The sequence below is a fragment of the Patella vulgata genome, chromosome 2, assembly GCF_932274485.2.
Source record: "Patella vulgata chromosome 2, xgPatVulg1.2, whole genome shotgun sequence".
NCBI lineage: Eukaryota > Metazoa > Mollusca > Gastropoda > Patellidae > Patella > Patella vulgata.
The window spans coordinates 74,165,399-74,185,524 of record NC_065880.2 but is presented as its reverse complement, the minus strand read 5'-3'; the positions used below and the strand labels follow the sequence as shown (position 1 = coordinate 74,185,524).

The 20,126-nt window shown below is 36.4% G+C and overlaps 2 protein-coding genes across 2 annotated transcripts; one reads left to right on the top strand and one right to left on the bottom strand.

Moving 5' to 3' along the window:
- Positions 1–823: 823 nt before the first annotated feature.
- LOC126809820 (SET domain-containing protein 4) lies at positions 824–9,461 on the bottom strand. The gene is made up of 9 exons (XM_056098644.1): positions 9,447–9,461; positions 7,794–7,961; positions 6,945–7,071; positions 5,677–6,091; positions 4,768–4,942; positions 3,765–3,849; positions 2,757–2,837; positions 1,507–1,627; positions 824–948 (listed from the first exon to the last, which is right to left on the bottom strand). Exons 2-9 carry the CDS (start codon positions 7,945–7,947, stop codon positions 850–852), a joined length of 1,257 nt encoding a protein of 418 aa, XP_055954619.1. The 5' UTR covers positions 7,948–7,961; positions 9,447–9,461; the 3' UTR covers positions 824–849.
- A 25-nt stretch (positions 9,462–9,486) lies between these two features.
- Positions 9,487–19,739, top strand: LOC126809821 (G2/mitotic-specific cyclin-B). The gene is made up of 10 exons (XM_050534610.2): positions 9,487–9,630; positions 10,874–11,064; positions 12,257–12,392; positions 13,015–13,140; positions 14,216–14,364; positions 15,085–15,186; positions 16,011–16,166; positions 16,571–16,729; positions 17,926–18,162; positions 18,687–19,739. Exons 2-10 carry the CDS (start codon positions 10,876–10,878, stop codon positions 18,783–18,785), a joined length of 1,353 nt encoding a protein of 450 aa, XP_050390567.1. The 5' UTR covers positions 9,487–9,630; positions 10,874–10,875; the 3' UTR covers positions 18,786–19,739.
- Positions 19,740–20,126: the final 387 nt, after the last annotated feature.

Sequence of the window (20,126 nt, the reverse complement as noted above, 5' to 3'; positions counted from 1 at the left end):
TCGATTGATGAAAGTTATCATCCGATATGTATGAAATTTATATGCATCATTTAAATTTGTGAAACAGGTCTATTGAATTTCAGCAATTTCCGTCAATAATTTCTAGAGTTATAGCAGTTGTAACCCTTGAGAATGTTTGAATGACAAAAGTGATCATCTGATCTGTATGAAATTTATATGCATTATTTAAATTAGTAAAACGAAAATTTCTGTAGATTACTTCCAGAGTTGAGACCCTTGTTTCAGTTTGTAGAACCTTGTGAACCCTCAAATTATAATCTGATCTGTATGGAACTACTGTCTTGTAAAGGCCCCAAATTACCTACAAAGGAATAAATATGTGACAACCCATGTCGACCGCTCAGACGATTTAGCTGCTGTGGGCGTATGTTTCGTTGCCTGGCAACATACCTTTAATTTACCATCGTAACGTTTTAGGATATCACCTATCACAACCGTAATGACTGCACATTTTTGCGCAGTTGTGGGATGTACCATTCAAATCTGGTTGATGTTTGTTGACACTGTATTACAGTAAACAGACCGACTCCTATTGCTCAGGAAAATAGTCTCTATTCATTGATTTGGTCGTAATATACATGTTCACTAAAATAATGGACACATAAAATCAGTTGATGAGTCTGTGAACACTTACAGCGGTATAGCCACAGCAGCGTAGGTATCTACAAGTGGACAAAGGGGTCATCATCAATAACATGACTGAAATTTTCTAGATACTCATGATCACTTTCCTATAAATGTATTATATTATATATTTCATAAATCCCACAGATAAAAAAACCCATATTCCATTACAAATAAATATAAAAATAATTACATGATCTATTTTTAGACAATACATTTGATAGAATTTTGCAATATTAATAGATCTTCTTTTAATAGTTTTTCACAGACTTCTTCAAGATAATTACAAGATTTCTTTAAATTCTGAAAATACAAAATAAATATTTAGCATATAAATAATATTGCAATGGTGTGGGAGAGGGAGGTGGGATTGAAATTACCCATTTGATTCAATGATCTAAAACCATTCAGTCATGTGATGTGCTTTCGATACTAACAAGGAGTAGGGTCGTCTGCCTAACCTTGTGGGTTTTCTCTGGGTACTTCGGATCCTACCACTGCTAAAGACCAATACAAATAAAAATGTACCCTACATGTATGTGGACCTTAAACCCAAGATCTCTCTCCCTTCATGAATTAGTTTTTGTTAATGAGTATATTTTCCACCTTTTAAGGGAAAGCACGGGTGGAAATAAGTAAAAATCTAAAAAAAATTTTTAAAAAAATATTCAATTCTGAGATTTATGTTTTTTTGGCTTCTTTGTTGTGTGGTTTTGTCAATGAATTTATTTATATATTTTTTACCTTTTAAACCCAGAAAAACAACCCCCATTTAATGGTTATATTGTTTTGATTACAAATTTAAAAATGATATATATACATGTTATATACTAGTACATATAAGTATAAAGATTTATGAACCTGTAATTGTAGCTGAGAATTTTTGAGTTCTGATTTGAACAGAATCAGAGCCAAACTTTGAGCTTTATCATCAATTTCTCTGCTAATAATTAAACCTAACATAATCTTCTTCCAATCTTGTCTGAAATTTAAAAAATATTAATGCATTTTAAAATGTGCAGGCTGTAGTGCCGTTGTTGGACAAAATTTCAGTTAAATTACTTTATTCTAAGCAAAGTTAATGGTTTTGAGAAAGAAAAAAAAAAAAAAATAGTCGACTGTCAAATATGATCATTGCCATGAACAAAGTCTTGATTGTCAGTCATTTTACTGAGTGACATTGAGTTTAATTTTAACTGATTATATGGCATGGATAGTCTAATCCATTCAATTTGGTCTAGATAGTTCATTACGAGCTTTTCATGTGAATAAATTTCTAAAAAAAATAATTTATATAACATTTGTAGCTATAAAAAAGACTCCAGTATGCCGATTCAGCTCTTGCATAATGCATCTTTAAGTAACATTTTAGTAATTGAACATACAGTAAACTGAGCATAAGTCGGATCTATCCGAATTCAGCGAAGAGTTAGCTGAAGACCAAAATTCAATCTTAGCTTGATTAGAAATAAACTACAAGAGCCGGATAATAATTGTTTCAAACGCACATTTCAAGTTTTTGTTTGTTTCTCCGAGTAGATAACTTCCGTTTGGTCGCCATCTTTGAAAAATGTCCTAAATTTTCCCTGAAAGGGTCTCGTACAACAGACAGCGAATTTTGTGGGAAAATTCTATTATTGCGTCGCGTCAAATAGGCCGATTTGAGTCGAAATGAAAGGGGAAAGTATTTTGGGGCTCTGTGCATGGAATAGCTAACTGTGTTTTAGACCATCGAGCTGAAACTGACTTAGTCAAATTTTGAACATACTGCCGATCTGAATTAGGCGAAGGAAAAAGGCCGGAATTAGATCAAATGGACCGAACATTTTGATCCGAGTTGAGCAAAGATTCAACTTAGGAAATCTGACTTACGCACAGAAATTTAATAAGAAAAATGTGCAGAATCAAAGGGCCCAAACGATTTTATCAAAGTTGAGCAAAGATCCAACTTATGCGAATCCGACTTATGCGACGTTTACTGTATTAAATAAACACAACTATTTTAATCAGAGCTATGATTCTAGAATGATTCATTCGCCTTGAAAACAAACAAGAAGGGTGCCTCACTACCATAAATTTTCTTTAAAAAACTTCAAAAATATGGTACTTACAACTGCTGCCAGTTCATAACAAGTATTTTAAAAACAAGTTCCATTTTCCATGTCATTCCATCTCTACTACATGATAAACCCCTAAAATGTCAAAAAGATAGATCAAAGTGGTAGAGAGAGGAAGAAAAATGTATTTAACACCAACTCGACACAAACTAGATAATTTTAAGACTAACATATGGTACAATTTCATTTCAATAATTCATTTTCACGTAGGTGTCCTTAGTAGTAGGATAGAACCCATAAAACCCACGAGGTTGGGCAGCCAACCTTCTTGTCATTTACAAGTTGGAATTGAAACCAATGACAGACCTAATGATCTAAATTGCACGACTTAGGTCATTCAACCATCCAACCCCACCTTTGTCATTTAAAAGAATACTGTAAACTTTTTTTTTATACCATGAATTAATTTAAATACAAAATTTATTATAAAGATTAATTAAAGTAGCTAAGTCTCTAACTCAATATCATCCAAAGTCTTACATGTTGAAAACATGAATTTTTTGTCAGTACAAATCAACATTGATGTTGTTATCTTACCGGGAAAAGGTAGGCTTCTGATATCCAATATTTAAGACAAAATAAACATTTTACCATAGGTACATGAATCGTGTACGATAGGGCGTTTCAACGTAATTTTTAACAAGTGACCAGAAAGAACGAGGCTAGACATATTCCACAACTCATGTCATACGACGACGCCATAACTTATCTGGAGAGCATGCGCAATAGACTGGAATAACCAGACGCTAGAAATTTATATTTGGTTGAGACTCATGCCGTATATTGCTGGACCTAACTGATTTGAAATTAGCGTCAAAACGGAAACAATTGAATGTAAATCAGTTCATATACAATCAGATTACATTATTATATGCATTGCGACCCATTTGGATCAATTTCTATGCCCCAAGTATTAGCGATTTAGCTCTTTTAAATACATATCTTATTATTACAGATTAATTTACTGTATAACTTACAAGTATATTTTTTATTCTGACTTACTTTAAAAGATTATTTTCTTTTAATATTGTCCATTTATGATGTAAATGATGAACACCATTATTACTGGCTACCTCTAGAATTTGATCTACAATTAAATAATAGTTTCATAAAATTAAACAGAATACAGTTTTGTTCTTCCTGTACAGAGTGAGTTTGAGAATGGGAGAGGGAGAGAGAGACATGGCTTAATGTCCACTTAAGGGGGGCAGAATTAAGAAAAAAAAACATGTGCGGCATGAAGCCCCCAGAAAATTTTGAAAAACTTATTTGATTTGTTATTTGGTGTATTCTGAGCTAGATATAAATATGGATTTATTGAAAAAATATATGTTTCAAACTTTAATCAAAGTACGAGTCCCAGCCAATGCTTTTTAAAGACAAATAGTCACTAATATTATAATGTATCAATGATCTCACATTTCCTGCCAAACTATCTACCAGTGAAGTTCAAGCCAAAGTCAAAATTACCCACATGACCTTCAAATATCTCTGCCATTATCTCTGTCGTCCCGGATCCGCAACATTTGTCCCACTTTGTTCACCTCTTATAATTAGCAAGACAATTTTGAGCACTATTTCAATTTTTAATACATATATTTGTGTTTTTTACACAAAAATATAATAAATTAATTATATTGTGTTTTTCAGTTAAATTCTTTGAGATTCTAATTTTATGAATTGACTGAAAGGTAAGCTCTTCAGTTGGTCAATTTCACTGCTAGTCAGTCCGGACTGGCAAACATAACTGAAACGAAAAGCCTGGCCCAGAGCAAAAAGTTTTTTTTGGGTTTTTTTCATATGTGACAGTTGGAAGTCGCAAGTCATTGTTTATGATATATAAACAAAAATGTTTCATAGACTAAAAATATTAAAAAGATTTAGTCAGCTTTATTTGTCAAATCTAAATTTTACCTTTCATGTTATATCATTAAAAGATATTTTTGGTTTATTTCAAAAAGACATCCAACATATTTTGCTATCACTGGTCACATACACTACTTACCTGGTGAAAATTCAAGCACAGTGTGAGGATTATTCGGTAAAATAAATCCATATTCTAAAAATAGTTTATGATTATCATGTGGTCCATAAGATATAAAAACTTGATCATATTTTTTATAATTATTCCATGTTCTTATTTCATAACAATTATTAACCACATTAAACCCGGCATCTGTCTGAAAAAATAAATACAGACAACATAAAAGTATGAGCTTAATATCTTCTCTTTTTTAAAATCAATAAGCTATTCCTCCTGCCACATACGTCACATCACAGAGAAAGAGGGAGATGAGGTTTAATGTCCACTCGACACAAACTGGGTCTATAAGCAGTGGGTTGAAACCAAGGGACCTGGAGAAAACCCAGGTGACCCTACAGTGTGGTCTCAAAAACATGCCTTAATCCATTTGGCCACCTGATCAAATCATTTTGCCTGTGATATTTTCAAAGACGTAAAACATTGCCACTTTTACCATGTTTTGGAAATTAAATGAAATGAGATTTAACATCCTACTTTTCTGCTCCATTCTGGCTAATCAAGATGGGCATATGCCAAGCAGTATCCAACGGGAAAAATTTTGACGCGCAACTGTACTACTACCTACTCTTATTTCGAATTCCAACCGTCAATGGTTCTTTTACGTGCACGCCAATGTGTACACAGAACCTCGTTTTTTTTCATACAATCCAAACAACTAGACACAGCCTTCGTCCTACATCACAGACAAAGAGAAACCACAGCAGAAAATCCTGAGGAACTTTCTAGTCCAACAACGGAATGGATCCTGGGATCTCCAGGATTGCAAGCTAGCACCCTACAAAGTGAGCCACTGTGGCATTGAGAAACCTAGTTATAAAATAACCAGAGATTGTTTCCATAAAAATTGTGTTTTGTTAACATATTATATACCTTTGCATCTGTGGAATGATTTAGTAAATCTAAAAATGGTGCGAGAGCCATATTATTATCCTCTTCTTCTAGAAAGCAACACTCTGCCTTATAATAAACAGATCTTGAATTAACAGCATACCAAGCCCATCGAAAAGACTCAAATGTTAAATTGATCAAGTTATCAGATAAATATTTTTCACAAAACGTTTGACATTGTTTGTAGGCTTTTCTTAATTTTGTGATGTGTATTTGAACAGAGTTTTTCAATCTATCAAGCACATCGTTGTTGTAGTCTGCTATAAAATATCCTGGTGTCGTAAAATCTTTTGGAATGGTATTAATGTAGGTTTTCCATGAAGAGTTATTTCCCTTGCCTTTCTCCAGCAATATGAACAATGCCAAAGACTCTTGCAGGGACAGTTTTGGCTTAGATCTGAAAAGAGTTTTTAAGTAAGGTATTTTTAAAAATGCATTATGTAAGGCAGGTCTTATTTTGGCTTCAAATGTTATATAAACTATCATTTAGACATTTTTTAACATGACAAGTACATATCTACTCTCCAGAACATCAGATGGAAGAGATTGAAATATGAATAGAACGCCTACAATAAAATGGATAATCGAGTCTTATTTGTCCAGTACTGTTGTTACAATAATAAACAATCTAAGCTAAGCTTCCAGTTCCAACAGTCAAAACTTTGCTCAGAACAATGTAATTTGAATGACATTTTCAATATATTCATTTTTTATTATCTATGTAATTGTTTGAATTATTGCAGCAGGAATGGACAGCTCTTTATATAAATACTACATAATGCATCTTTAAGCAACATAACATAGGCTGGGCTTTAAAATCTTTGCAGTGAACATCCAGGTAAATACAGGTAAGGTATATTGTTACAGAAAATGGTGGTCAGAATCAGATTCTATAAAATGAAATGAAATGGTGTTTAACGTCCTACTTTTCTGCACTGACTGGGCTAATAAAGACGGGCATACGTCATATAGGTCTAGTGTGCTATGGGTGTGGTACAGCCAAGTCTTATTTTCGATTTCCAATTGTTAAGATTTCTTTGACATGCATGCCAACAAGAATGTTTAGACACTGTTCCTTCATCCTGCACCACTGACAAGGGGAAACCATACGGCAAAAACCTGATGAACTTTCTCAGCTAACAACCACAGCTACGGGATCTCCAAATCCACAGCCAGTGGCAGTGCCTTACTCCCTGAGCCTTTGCTGCTCCCATATCATTAATAACATCTCTTAGGGATTGATAACCTACTGTTTTAAGGCTGGTCCAATTTCACTAGTTAAAACTGTATCTATGGTTATCAGTAAATGATGAGGAACAGAAATAATAATATCACCAGAGTTTATCTTTTGTGTAGCCATCAATCCTCTACCAGTCGCTGAAAAACAGATTTTGTAAATTCAACATTGGGTTCTTTGCAAGAATACAGGTTCCAATATCCATTGAACAAACCATACAGGGGCATTCCATAACGTTAACCCGAAATATGTGGGTCTTTCATAGGTAACCCCTCTTGCACCACTCAAAGTCAAACCAGACTGAAAACTCCAGAGGAATTTTCTTGACCTCCTGCATAGAGGCCCAGTGCATTCCTAAGTGAGCCATTGCGGCTGGTACCCCTAAAATATGAGGTACCATAATCATACCCAAGGGCAAGAGAAACAGATTATCTGGACAAATTAAAGCTTGGCAGAGCAAACTGGGAACTCGAACATAGGGTCTGTCCAAATCTGATCTAGATGTAGTAAACAATGGCCCACATGTAGTAATGTACGTCTCCTAAATGCGACATAATGCTCCTTGCACAATAACGAACCGCATGTCAAGTAACTATCCCCGGTTGTACGTGACAAGGAGTAGGGTCGCCTGTCCAACCTCGTGGGTTTTCTCCGGGTCCTCCGGTTTCCTCCCACTGCTAAAGACCCCTACGCGCAAGCGAATTATGTAAATAAAATTAAACCATACGTTAGTCCCGAAATGACCTAGTTTGTGTCGAGTGGACGTTAAACCCCATTTCTCTCTCTCTCTGTCAAGTAACTAACAATTATAACATTCATGAGATAGATAAAGTAAAAGTAGAAAACCGACGTTGAATCTTACAAGGAAAATCCCAAAATTTTAAATTAGTTTTTTTCATTCCACACTGTCGCATCCACTGCCCTAAACCTTTTTCGTCCTGGTGACCGAAAGTCTTGCTATGGCATGCTGTAGTTAATATTTTTTTCTTTCTTTTCCTCCAAGTCCTCCCTTTCATCTTTTCAGAAATATCTATAAATAAAGGGAGATAATTCTGACACCTTGTTGTAAATTCCGATACTAGGCCACTTTTCGTTACAAGCACTAACGATGCGGTCGGGGCGGGGCGAGGGATTATGCCCTTTAGTTTTAGGAAAACCAAAAGGGCCATTTGCAATACGCACTGACAACTTTTCTAGCAAAAAATCTGCAATATAGTGATTCATTATGATAAGTACTGGGAATGGAAATAAATTCCATTTGAAGAATCCGATATGTTGTATTGTAATTCATGAACTTGAAATTAGGGAGGGTTGGGGGGCACAGTAGTGGGTTCTCCTCGAATACTGCCCCTTTCTTTGCCTTCCTATCGTACAAATTACACTTTTACAAAATGAAAATGGGCTAATGAAGATTACTCTATATTCCGGCGTCTTCTCCTCTAATCAACCCCTTTCTTTGCCTTTCTATCGAACATATTACACTTTCACAAAATGAAAAGGGGCTATAAATGAACACTTAGGCCTACTCTATTTTCCGGCGTGGTGCAAGACGGAGGGCCTGACAAGGAACAGTGTCTGGTCGTTCGGATGGGACGGAAAATCGAGGTCCCTAGACAGTTGGAATCAGAAATAAAAGTAAATCGTGGTGTCGCTGTCCGGGCAAAATTTTACTCATAGCACACTGTATGGCGTATGCGAGTTTCCATTTGTCCAGTTGCTGCAGAACAGTAGGATGTTAAACTCAATTCATTTTTTTTATCCGATAATTCTGTCACTTAAAGTGGGTTACCTCGCTTGGATTAGAAATCAACGAGCATATCGTTTTGCTCTTTGTATTTATTATACAGTCGTGGTCTTTTGTAGAGTCCTGCTTTAGGTGTTGGTTTCAAAGACAAAATACAAACTTGTTTCTCGATAAATTATACCCTTTTAAGTTTGACTACGTGAAGAACCAACCCCGTGGTTTCCGGCGAATTCGTTAAGTTGCTGTCCATTATCTTGTACTTGTAGAACTTTAGTGGTAAAAAAACACCACGAACTCAAAATAGTTATCAAATCTATTCAAGTCCACAATATTGTGGAATATAGTAGCACACAGCGAGATACAGGCTGTGCGGTGAGATATTTTAGAAAGTCCAATATCTTGTGGTACTCTTATGGTAAAACCTACCACAGACTAAAAGTTTTGTTTTTGTTGTGGTACTCTTGTGGTGAAAAACACCACTCAAAAGTCCTCACACCTTGCCATAAACGATTTCGTTTCATTTCTATCTTTTGCACAAAAGAGACAAATTGACCGAAAAATGTTTTACGTGTTAAGTTTGAAACCCATCAGAGATTTAGTCATTTTATATCTAAATCATTAGTTTCAATGTACGGAAACTAAAAAGAGTCAGGTTTATATTTTTGCATAAAATTCCGACTTAGAATCTTGAAATGTAAAAGTTTAATTATATTAAATTTAAGTATTACAAACTTCGGTAACCTCCATAATTCAGGTTTCCATCTTAGTTACCTTTCTACGTTGTGAACAGACTTTAGTGTTGACTATACTCACTCACCTTCTGTGCACGTGCATTGATGACAAGAGAGGTCGATATCAGTCATAAACACTATTGGTTGTCAATGAGTTTCCGATTTCTTTCTTCAGTCTGTCCCCTGTTCCGTAATCAATAACCCGTCTACATTTAGTTTGCACGGTAAGTTTTATACTATGTTTGTTTATTTTGATGGCCATTATTCCAATGCAAAAAGTTTAAACAAACGTAAACAATGCCCTCGATAATCTCTGACATCAGGTGGCTGTGTTGTGGTGTGGGTTTGCTAGTGTTCCAGACATTAAATATCACACTCTATTACCTACCACTTTGACAGTAGGGTCAATTGGGAACACAAATTGCAAAAGCCTTTCGGTGTATGGTATGTAGGTAGGCACTTATTTATTTTTTTTGGTTTTTATCCCATTTACATCAAAGTTCGGATTTAAAATTCATCAATGTGGTTGAATCGAAGCAAACAGCTAGCCACCTAGCTACGAGAACGGAGCTAAAAACGTTGAGATATACTGATGTGCTTGTTTTTAGCTACGATTGGATGCCTTTAGTTCCAAATGGCAAACTCAATATTTTTATTAATGCATGTACCATCTTAAAAATAAGATAATGTTACACTATTATGACCAATTAAACTTACAGAGGCCAATGTAGTGGCACAACTATCGTCTAACTCCAAATATTCGCGTTTAAATTCATGAAGCAGTAGTTTTTTTGGGGTTTTTTATAGATCAAACGTACAATTCAATTACTATGTCGATGAGAATTATTGATACTGCCTGTTCTCATTTATCTATACTAATGTCCAAAATAAAGTATACACTGTGCATTTGTGCTGCATCAACCAAAGTCGTTTTTCCATGGTATACGGTATTTGGGTAGAATGTCAATTTGTTTCACATTTTTATTTTGCTTAGAAATGTAGAGTTTGGACGCAAGAGACAAACTCAGTAATGCTTTATCAAATGTTTTTAATCTAAACAAAACTTAGTCATACTTTTAGTGTGTATACTTTCTTTTGGACATCAGTATATAAACTAGAATGGTCTCTAACTGCTGCCTGCGTTGAACAATGTATCTCAATGGGAACGATTGCGACTTGAATTTGGAAATGGAGAAGGTAAAATTTCATAATCGTCTCTTCTTACCTCCAACCTTCCCTAGACGAACCTCTCTGCTATAACACCCTGGGTGGAAGCGGAAGTTAGGACCCATGAACGATCTATGAAACGAGTAAATTTGGGCTTTGAGTTGGTTGGGCTGGTGATGTGTGGTGTTACATACAACCCCCGGTAACCAAATGTCAAAATGTCCTGCGTTCGCCACTGAATGTGTTATTATACCGTTAGATCCTGAAATAACCCAAGATTGTTTAATCTTTTTTTTTCAGGAATGTTTGAATGTAATGATGAAAATGCACCTCATCCTGGTTTCAATGCATTCAAAAAAGCGCGTGCCAAGAGCTTAGGCCATGAACTTATCCATGGTGATCAGCACACACAGAAACATCTGAAGAGATCTTCTGAAAACTACAACTATGATGACGGCCCAAGCTGTGAACCAATGGCTTCTGAGAAAAAGGTAACCAATATACATGTACGAGATACGTTATTTAGGGTTCTACTATAATGACCGACAATATCAGAACGGCTAGACGCTCTGCCCTTCACAAGTCTTCCTTCCCGCATCGTTGACACCAGGTTCGAACTCGGTACTTCCTGGTTAGTGAGCCAGACTCATACACATGGCGTTATAGCGGCCCTTACATGTATATAATAAATAAATTTTATTCTTAAACCTGAAAGCAGCGGTCGGCGTATTACTCTATTTTTAAATAGATAACACAATCACCGACAAGAACCGCCCAAAGTATAGCAAACAGTGACCCGACAAGAACCGCCAAAATATTGCAAAAATTGACCGACAAGCAAAAGTGTATGTTATTGTTATGACTAAACATCATAATAATCCAAAATTTACATAATATATGAAATTGACAAAATTATGGATAATTGAAATGTGACAAAATGGCGCAATGCCGACAACAATGAACTGCAGCTTATTTATTATACTGAACGAACGAATGAATGAAATCTGGTTTAACGTCCGACTTTCTGCACCGACCGGGCTAAACCAGTGTTGGCCTATACGCCATACAGTCTGCTATGAGGGAAATTTTGCGCGGACAAAAATGATTAAATTCACACCAAGTAAAAAAATGTAGAACGTTATACCAAATTGCATCCATTCATTTATTCATTCCACACACCTGTAGTTCCACAGACACCATAATCTAAGTTTTTTTTAATAAGTGTTGATTCTGTTTTCTTCTACCTTTCTGTGGAGCTACTTTGGCTCGGTGAGTAAGACGTTGGCTCGCTAACCTGGAGATCCCATGTTCGGATTTCTGTGTTGGCCAAGAAAGTTCATCGGAATTTTCCGGCGTGGTTACCCCTTGTCAGTGGTGCAGGACTGAGGGTCTGGCAAGGAACAACGCATAGTAGTTCGGATGATACCAGCAACCGAGGTCCCGTGTACATATTTGCGTGCATGTAAATAACCCATGACAGTTGGAATTCAATATAAGAGTAGGCCGTAGCGCTACTGTCTGGGCAAAATATCCCTCGTAGCACACTGTGTGACGTGTGCCCGACTTCTTTAGCCCAGTCGGAGCAGATCAGTAGGGCGTTTAACCCCATTTCATTCATTTTCCTACCTTTCTGTTTTTTTCTAACATTTAAATTGTTGCCAATTCGTCTTTATTTTTATTCAGCGTCGAATTCTGCAGGTGGCTGAAAATAAAAAATTTGGATATTATAACGTTAAGAAGACAGTGCTTCGTGAAAAAATCGGCATTAATCAGACAACGTCACTTAATAATGGACTAAAAGATGGCGAACAAATTCCAAGTAAGTTTGTCCCATCTTGTTTCGATACTTACCATGAATAATTATATTAGCTATTTTGGAAGCTCTTTCGTGGGTTTTTTTTTTTTTTCATTCCATGGCCTTTATTCAATTCCTTAAATTTAAGCGGAAGCTATGGTGGCTCAGTGCCTAAGGCGCTGTATTTCGATCCCGGTGTTGACCGACAACGATTTTCTAGTGTTGTTTCAGAGGTGCAGGACGGAGGTGCATAGCAAGGAACATGTCTAGTCGCTTGGATGGGACGAAAAACCGAGGTCCCGTGTACCTTTGGCAGTTGGAATTCGCAATAATAGTAGGCCTTAGCGCCGCTGTTTGGGCAAAATTTTCAGCATACCTCTCTGTATGGATATGCCCGTCTTGATTATCCCAGTCAGAGCAGAAAAGTAGGACGTTAAACCCTCATATCCTTTTATTGAAATTTAAGAAATCTTAACACAATTTGGTTAAAACGAAAATAATTTGTCCAATTTTATCGTCTAATGGACAATATTGATGTTAAAAGCAAAATGTGCCACTGTGGTCTAATGGACATTTAATTTAAGTATATGTTTCGTGAATTGATTAAATCTTTTAATGGACAATATTTTGTTTCCTTTGGTTACAGGTAATGCGTGTCATAACAAAGCCGCCCGAGCTCGCAGAAAATGTCGGAAGCAAGGGGAAAAGGAGAAAGACGAAAAACGATCAACTCTCCCATTTATCCCTACGCCACAAAAAGTTGTTCCAAACGGTAATATTAAATTTATACTATATACCTAACATCCAACTAACAATATGGAGATGGTAAGATTAAATTTATACTATTCCTAACGTCAGATTGGCGATATGGAAATGGTAATATTAAATTTATACTATTCCTAACGTCAGACTAACGATATGGAAATGGTAATTTTTAGTTTATACTATTCCTAACGTCAGACTAACGATATGATATTAAATTTATACTATTCCTAACGTCAGACTAACGACATGGAAATGGTAATATTAAATTTATCCTATTCCTAAAGGCGCGCTAAAGCTATGGAAATGAAATGAAAGCGTATTTAACTCACCAACCGGGCCAACGATATGCATCTGCAACACCGCTTGATTTAGTGGGTTAAGGCGGGAGTTGGTGCACCCAGTGACGAATCCAGTTATGGCCCACCCCATCCCTCCGCTCCGAATAACAGTATAGCAGATTAACTTAGTATTCTGTTTCTATGAAATGTGTAAATTGGAGCATTTTGTTGGTTGATATGGTGTAGCTGATGAAATTGAATGTTGTATTCAAGTCCAGATATGTACCATTAATCATCATTAACACTCAACCAAATATTCCGTGTTCACCACTGGGCGCACCTATGTCAAAATGCAGTATGACTAATATTGTCGTATTGTGTAATGATGAATATGTCGTCTGTGGTTCTTTTTTTTTAAATATCATAGACAAGACCGGTTTTATATAATGTTACCATGTTTACATCTGTAAAGGTACTTGGATACAATCGACGCGGCGTGGTTCCTCATTGCCAGTGGTGCGGGACAAAGGTTCTGGCAAGGGGCAATGTAGACTAGCTCGGATGGGAAGAAAACCCGAGGTCCAGTGTACACATTGGCATGCACGTAACAGATCCCTTGGCATTTGGAATTCGATATAAGAGTAGGTCGTGGCACCGCTATCTGGGAAAAATGCCCTTATAGCACTCTGTTTTTATTTCCATCCGAAGGACTAGAACCGGTTCCTTGCCAGGTCGTCCATCCTGCACCTCTCACAAGTGGAAACCACACCACTTACTATTCAAACCATTATATTTAATTTACAGATGAGCCAATGGATACCCATGTACAGAATCCAACTATGACTATACGAAATCACATGAAAAGAGTTCCTCCTGGCGTTGAAGATATAGATAACCGTGTCTGTCACCTATATTCTTCCGAGTATGCACAAGATATCATGAATTATCTTCAGGTAGGCCTTCGCTTCCTTCTCCCTCTACTGGATTCAATTGATAACGTAACTTCATTGTGTCCATTTATCCCAGGTTTATAGTTTTATTGCATAAACAAGCCTGGACACTGTCATAGATATTGTCAGACAAATATTATCATATATACGTTGTGTGATAACGTGTCTAATGTCGGTGACCGACATTCAGTCCTAAATCGACGATCTTAGTCAAAAACACTTAAGCATACTTCGAAAATATTGTTGAGTATTAATTCTGCTAATATTTAATAAAATTGATAAAAAATATTTAGTCTTTGTGTGAAACGGAGTAGTAACGCGTTACAGAACAATATAGCCTACTCATTTTTGAATATGGCGACCATTTAGGGCAGAGATCTATGTGTGCAGAATGGGGTGCCTTAATTATGTCCAGGCGTGTGCAGAAACGAAATTAACTGTATCCTTAAAATAACTTTTTAAAGTATGTAATACAATGTAGAGAATGTATATTCCACTCTGACAGACGATTGGTTAAAACATTCTGTTATACTGACAGAAATTGTAAAACCGAAAGTTAGATATATATAAGGAAGGCTTCAGGCAAACATTTAAGCCGTTGACCTTAAAATTCAGAAGATTATAGTGGAACCGTCATTATATTTCTAACGGTGTGTTATTCTGCAAAGTTGTATAACCCTCTTTGAAAGTTGTCTATTTTTGAAAGTATTGATCCATTTTCAGGCCAAAGACACATGTTTACCTCGTTCTGATGATTATATATCCAGAGGGGAGATAACTCCTAAAATGAGGGGGATATTAATTGATTGGCTCGGCCAAGTACAGGTAAAAAGATATATATCTAATTAAATGCAAAGACGAGGGCAATGAACATGATCTACGAATTCTCCGTACACTAGATTTCCTTGATCCAGTGCCGAATTCAAGCCTAGGGCCTCGAGATCTACTATGCCTCCAGCCATGGTGAAAAGGCCTACTATTTTTGACAATGTCATTGGCCTTTAATCACCGGTCACCGTCCTCGACTTTCATCTTCCTCTTATTTAGTCGTCAGGGATTGGGAGGGGCCGTATAGAATAACCTATGGCCTCACTGCATCTAAATCCGGCGCTGTCCTGGTCCACATTGTGTAAAGCGGGCAAGGTTATGTGCTAAGATAAACATGCAGGTCCGCTAGAATAATAACCAGTCCCGACCTGCATACAACAGCCTGACAATATACATATGCTCCTTTACTCAATAGAAATTTTCTCGACTTTAGGTTTGCAAACTTAATGCTCATTCTTACTTACCAGTGGCAAACTTTCCACCGCCTTCATTAGCCCTGTCGGTGCAGAGAAGTAGAACATTAAACCCCATTTCATTTTATGGCTTTGACATTGACAAAGAACCTTTGAAGTTGGAATTCAAAATAAGAGTAGGTAGCCTGGGCAAACGCTCCTCTAGCACATTGCATGGCGTACGCCTGTCTTGTTGGTGCAGTAAAGTGGGATGTTAAAACCAATTTCATTTCAATTACCTTGAACGTTCCCATAGCCAACATTTTTTTATATATTTATGTATATACGTTGTGTGATAATTTTATATTTGCACTTTTATGGGTGCCCTATGACCAGACTTGGCTTTATGGATTGTCGTTTGTTTTCCAGACGTTCGAAGGTTTGTCCTCAGAATCGTTACATATGTGTGTTTTTATGGTGGATCGATACCTGACACTAAATCTAATTCCACTACCTAAATTACAACTACTAGGAGTAGCCTGTATACTTATAGCTTCTAAGGTTATAGAAAGATTCCCACCAGAGGTTGGTAACATTTAACACGTATTGTGTGTCTATCCTTAGTTAATAAGAATCGATTTAACCAATAAGACCAGTGCCGAGCTTGATCTTCCGGTTCCAGGATTGGACTGGCCTTATGGGCATTTGGTCTATGATTGCTTGGTTGTCTGGGACTATTGGAAAAATATGGGACTCACTACTGGATAAAAAATACTGCTCGAGAACATTTAATGAATAATGGCCCAATTATGTAGAAGAAGGATGTCCGAGGCGATTTTAGGAGACCTAATTCGCTACTACCCCCTTGCCCAATTCATCGTGCTGCAATGGGGGGTACTCGATCACTAACCACTGCTCCTAACAAATGTTCGTGGCTTAAGACACTGTTTGAACCTCGCATTCTGTTTTGTGGAATCTTTTTGTTTCAGATAACATCGCTGTGTTCATTGACAGACGGCGCTTACCGTCCAAATGAAGTTCTTGAATCGGAGAGGGAGATCTTAAACCGACTAAGGTTTGATTTGAACATACCTGGACCAATAGTATTCCTCGACAGATATCTTCAGATAGATAAACACGAAGATATGGTAAAACTTTGTAATAGAAAGCATACTTTTCCTTTAGTTCTCGGGGTGATTAAGATATTAAAGCTGGTTGAGAGGAGGAATGTGTATGTAACCCCAGTGTGGCAGGGGCTCACGCCTGTTCCCATAGGTTATTCTAGATCTATTTGATATCCTCAACAGGTATCCAAATTCCAAATGAAGTTGATTATTTTGCTTACTTTTGGGATAAAATTGATATAGTTTCACTATCACTAAGTCAAACAAGACGTCTATTACAGGTCCAGACCTGCTCACAGCAAAAAGGTCTCATATCTTTCGGTTAACCCTTTAGCACTGCCAGAAACTACGGATCCTTTCCAAAACGCCTGTGTCACGCGAAGATGTATATAATTAGATTGTCTCAAACCTAATGCACGATGGTGCATAATGTCTATATCGACGACAGGGCGATTTCCCCCAATACCACCCAATACTAATTAAATACTACCAGATAGAACCACATACTACCTCATTTTTGTGAGAAATTATCAGTCGTTGAATTATAAAAAAGAATTGAATTAATTTTTCATGTAGAGTGTCAGTACCCGGTTGCTCAGGCAGGTGCCTGAAAGACTAGCCAAATATTACTAAATATCTCCCAATTCTAACCAAATACTACAAGCTACAGCCACACACTAGCTTATTATTATCCAAAATCGACAGAAGTCTTCGATTACTTCAATATCAATAAGTTAATTCCAATAAAAAGTGTAAACATTTGAAATCTATTTATAATGTCAGTGATAAATGGAAAGGCTAAACAATGAATAATAACTTATTTTCCGCACACATTGTTATCCAAATAATTGTTCTTTTATGTCATTTTTTGTTATATTGGCCCATTATTTTGCAAAAATGTATTGATACTTGAGCGTATGGTTTAATATCTGTAAGTACATGTATTGGCTGATCAAGGGAGATAATTGTCTACGATATCACCTTAGGTGGAAGTGGACGTAAAACTCCAGAAACGAACGAACGAAAAGGGAGATAATTGGAACAGCGAGACATTGACAATTACCGGTGTCGTACATATTATTGCATGTTTTCAACAATTAACTCAATTTTTTCATATAATTGACGTATTATGTTAGTTGTCACAATAATGAGGTAGTATTTAATTCATATTGGGTAAATCGACCTGCCCATTTATAATCGACTGTGTTGTTGAATTTCAGGTAGAGAATGTATGTCTATATATGATAGATCTATGTTTAACCAACACCAGTTTTGTACCTTACTCGGCCAGTAAAATTGCTGCTAGTTCCTTATATCTGGCCCGTTTCCTCTTTCATAACGGGCCAATATGGGCACCCAGTTTAACCTATTACACGAAATACACCGAAGAGAACCTCAAGATCTGTGTAAAACTATTTGCTATGGCCATATGTAGAGCAGAGCATTCCACTTTTCAGGTAATAGGTATCTGGATTTATATTTGGAACCAAGGTTACTATTTAGAAACGTCATAGAACCTACATACCAAAAGGAGCATACGACTTGAAACTGCACTTTGATCCATATGCCGATCTAGATTATATTTACTTTTCTTGGATACAAATGAAATTGGGTTTAACGTCCTGCGCCTCTGTGCTAATGAAGACGGACATAGACATGCAGTGTGTCATGAGGGAAATTTCGCCGGACAGCGGCGCTACGCTTTACTTTTATTTCAAATTCCAACTGTCAAGGTTTCTTTCATGTGCACGACAACGTATTCACCGTACACTGTTCATAGTCAGGCACGCGTACTGCACCATTGACAAGGGGAAACCACGTCGAAAAATTTATAACGGACCGGCATGTTTATTATTAAAATTGGGGGTACGTTTGACTTGCATCGAGGTGTACCAGTATCAACTTCAAACAGTCAGTATCCTCAAGCGTTATGTTAAATCTAGTTAAAACTAAAACATTTGTTTTTATCTTTTCTCTTTAGAGTGCAAGAACCAAGTTCAACACCAAGACATTTGGACACATCAGTATGAATCCTACATTGGCAAGATGTAGAGCGCTTCTTACTGATAGTGTAGATTGAGTGGCCAATATTGAGCTGATTTTCTCAGTAGTAAGCCTAATATGATTTTGTGATAAGACAATTCAAGTCCACATCCCAAACACGTGTTTCATTTTTTTTTTGTTTACTATATTTCCGATACTGTTCATTGTCTATAGGTTCATTTGTTTTATAATGTATGTATATTGTGACATTACATAATTACTGGTGCTTTAGGGGGCACCCTAGTATCAATTCCATCTGTCTTTTGGACAGTAGCCTGTTTTCGCGCTTTTCCGGTAAAATAATTTAAGTGGAGTCTAACATCTGCTTCCATCCGAGGATTCTGCGTAATGAGGAGCTGCTTATGCTTAAAGGTGGTTAATCATTATTCCCTATCTGTTGACCTACCCTTTAAAGATGGACGTTGGAACTCGATATTTAATGTGTAGTATTGGTGATAAAATTAAACCTTTAATGCAGTAGAAGTGCTATAATATTATATGCCATTACTTAAAATAGAGAAAATTGTAGAAAAGAAGGAAAAAAATATAGGTCGCTAAATGGCAATTACACATTATTTTCTATCTGTTGATATGTGCCTTGTAGCTTGAAGTTGGAAACCCGGTATTCAATGTGTGATATTAGTGATATCCCATAGGTAAAATTAAACATGTAAGGCCAAGAAAATAATACCCGTGTTTACGGTTACTCGATTTTTGCAAATAATTATTTTGTCCTAATGCGGTGAAAGTGCTACAAAATTATGCCAGTGCTTAAAAACGAGAAAATGGTAGAAAAGAAGAAAAAAATATAGGAAAGTTTTACACTTCCGGTTATTGTATAGTAATTTTTTGACATAAATGTATATTTATTCTAGTAACTTCACGTGCAAGCACTAAAAAGAAAAAATGATTATTTTTGTATATAATTTATTTATTATAATACTATTGTATTTTTTGTTTAAACACATGCATGTATATTATTTTCATAATAGTATTCATTCACCTGTTCTATGCAATATCATAATCATTATAAGTACATGCATTTAATAAAAATCCATGTATAAACTGTAATGTCTTTTATATTTAGTTTTTAGTGTAATTTTTAAACTTGGCATTCTGAAATAGTGCCACGGTGGCCCAGTGAATAAGGCACTGACTCACTAACTTGGGGGTCCGAGGTGCAGTGTACAAATTGACATGCACGTAAACAAACACTTGACATTTGAAATTCGAAATAAGGGTGGGCTGTCCGGTCAAAACTTCCCTCATATGACACTGTACGCTCGTCTTCATTATCCCCGGGCGAGATAACTCTTCACTTCCGGGTACAGTAAAGTTGTACTTATAGAGGGGTAATAGGATAGAGTAAAAACAAAAA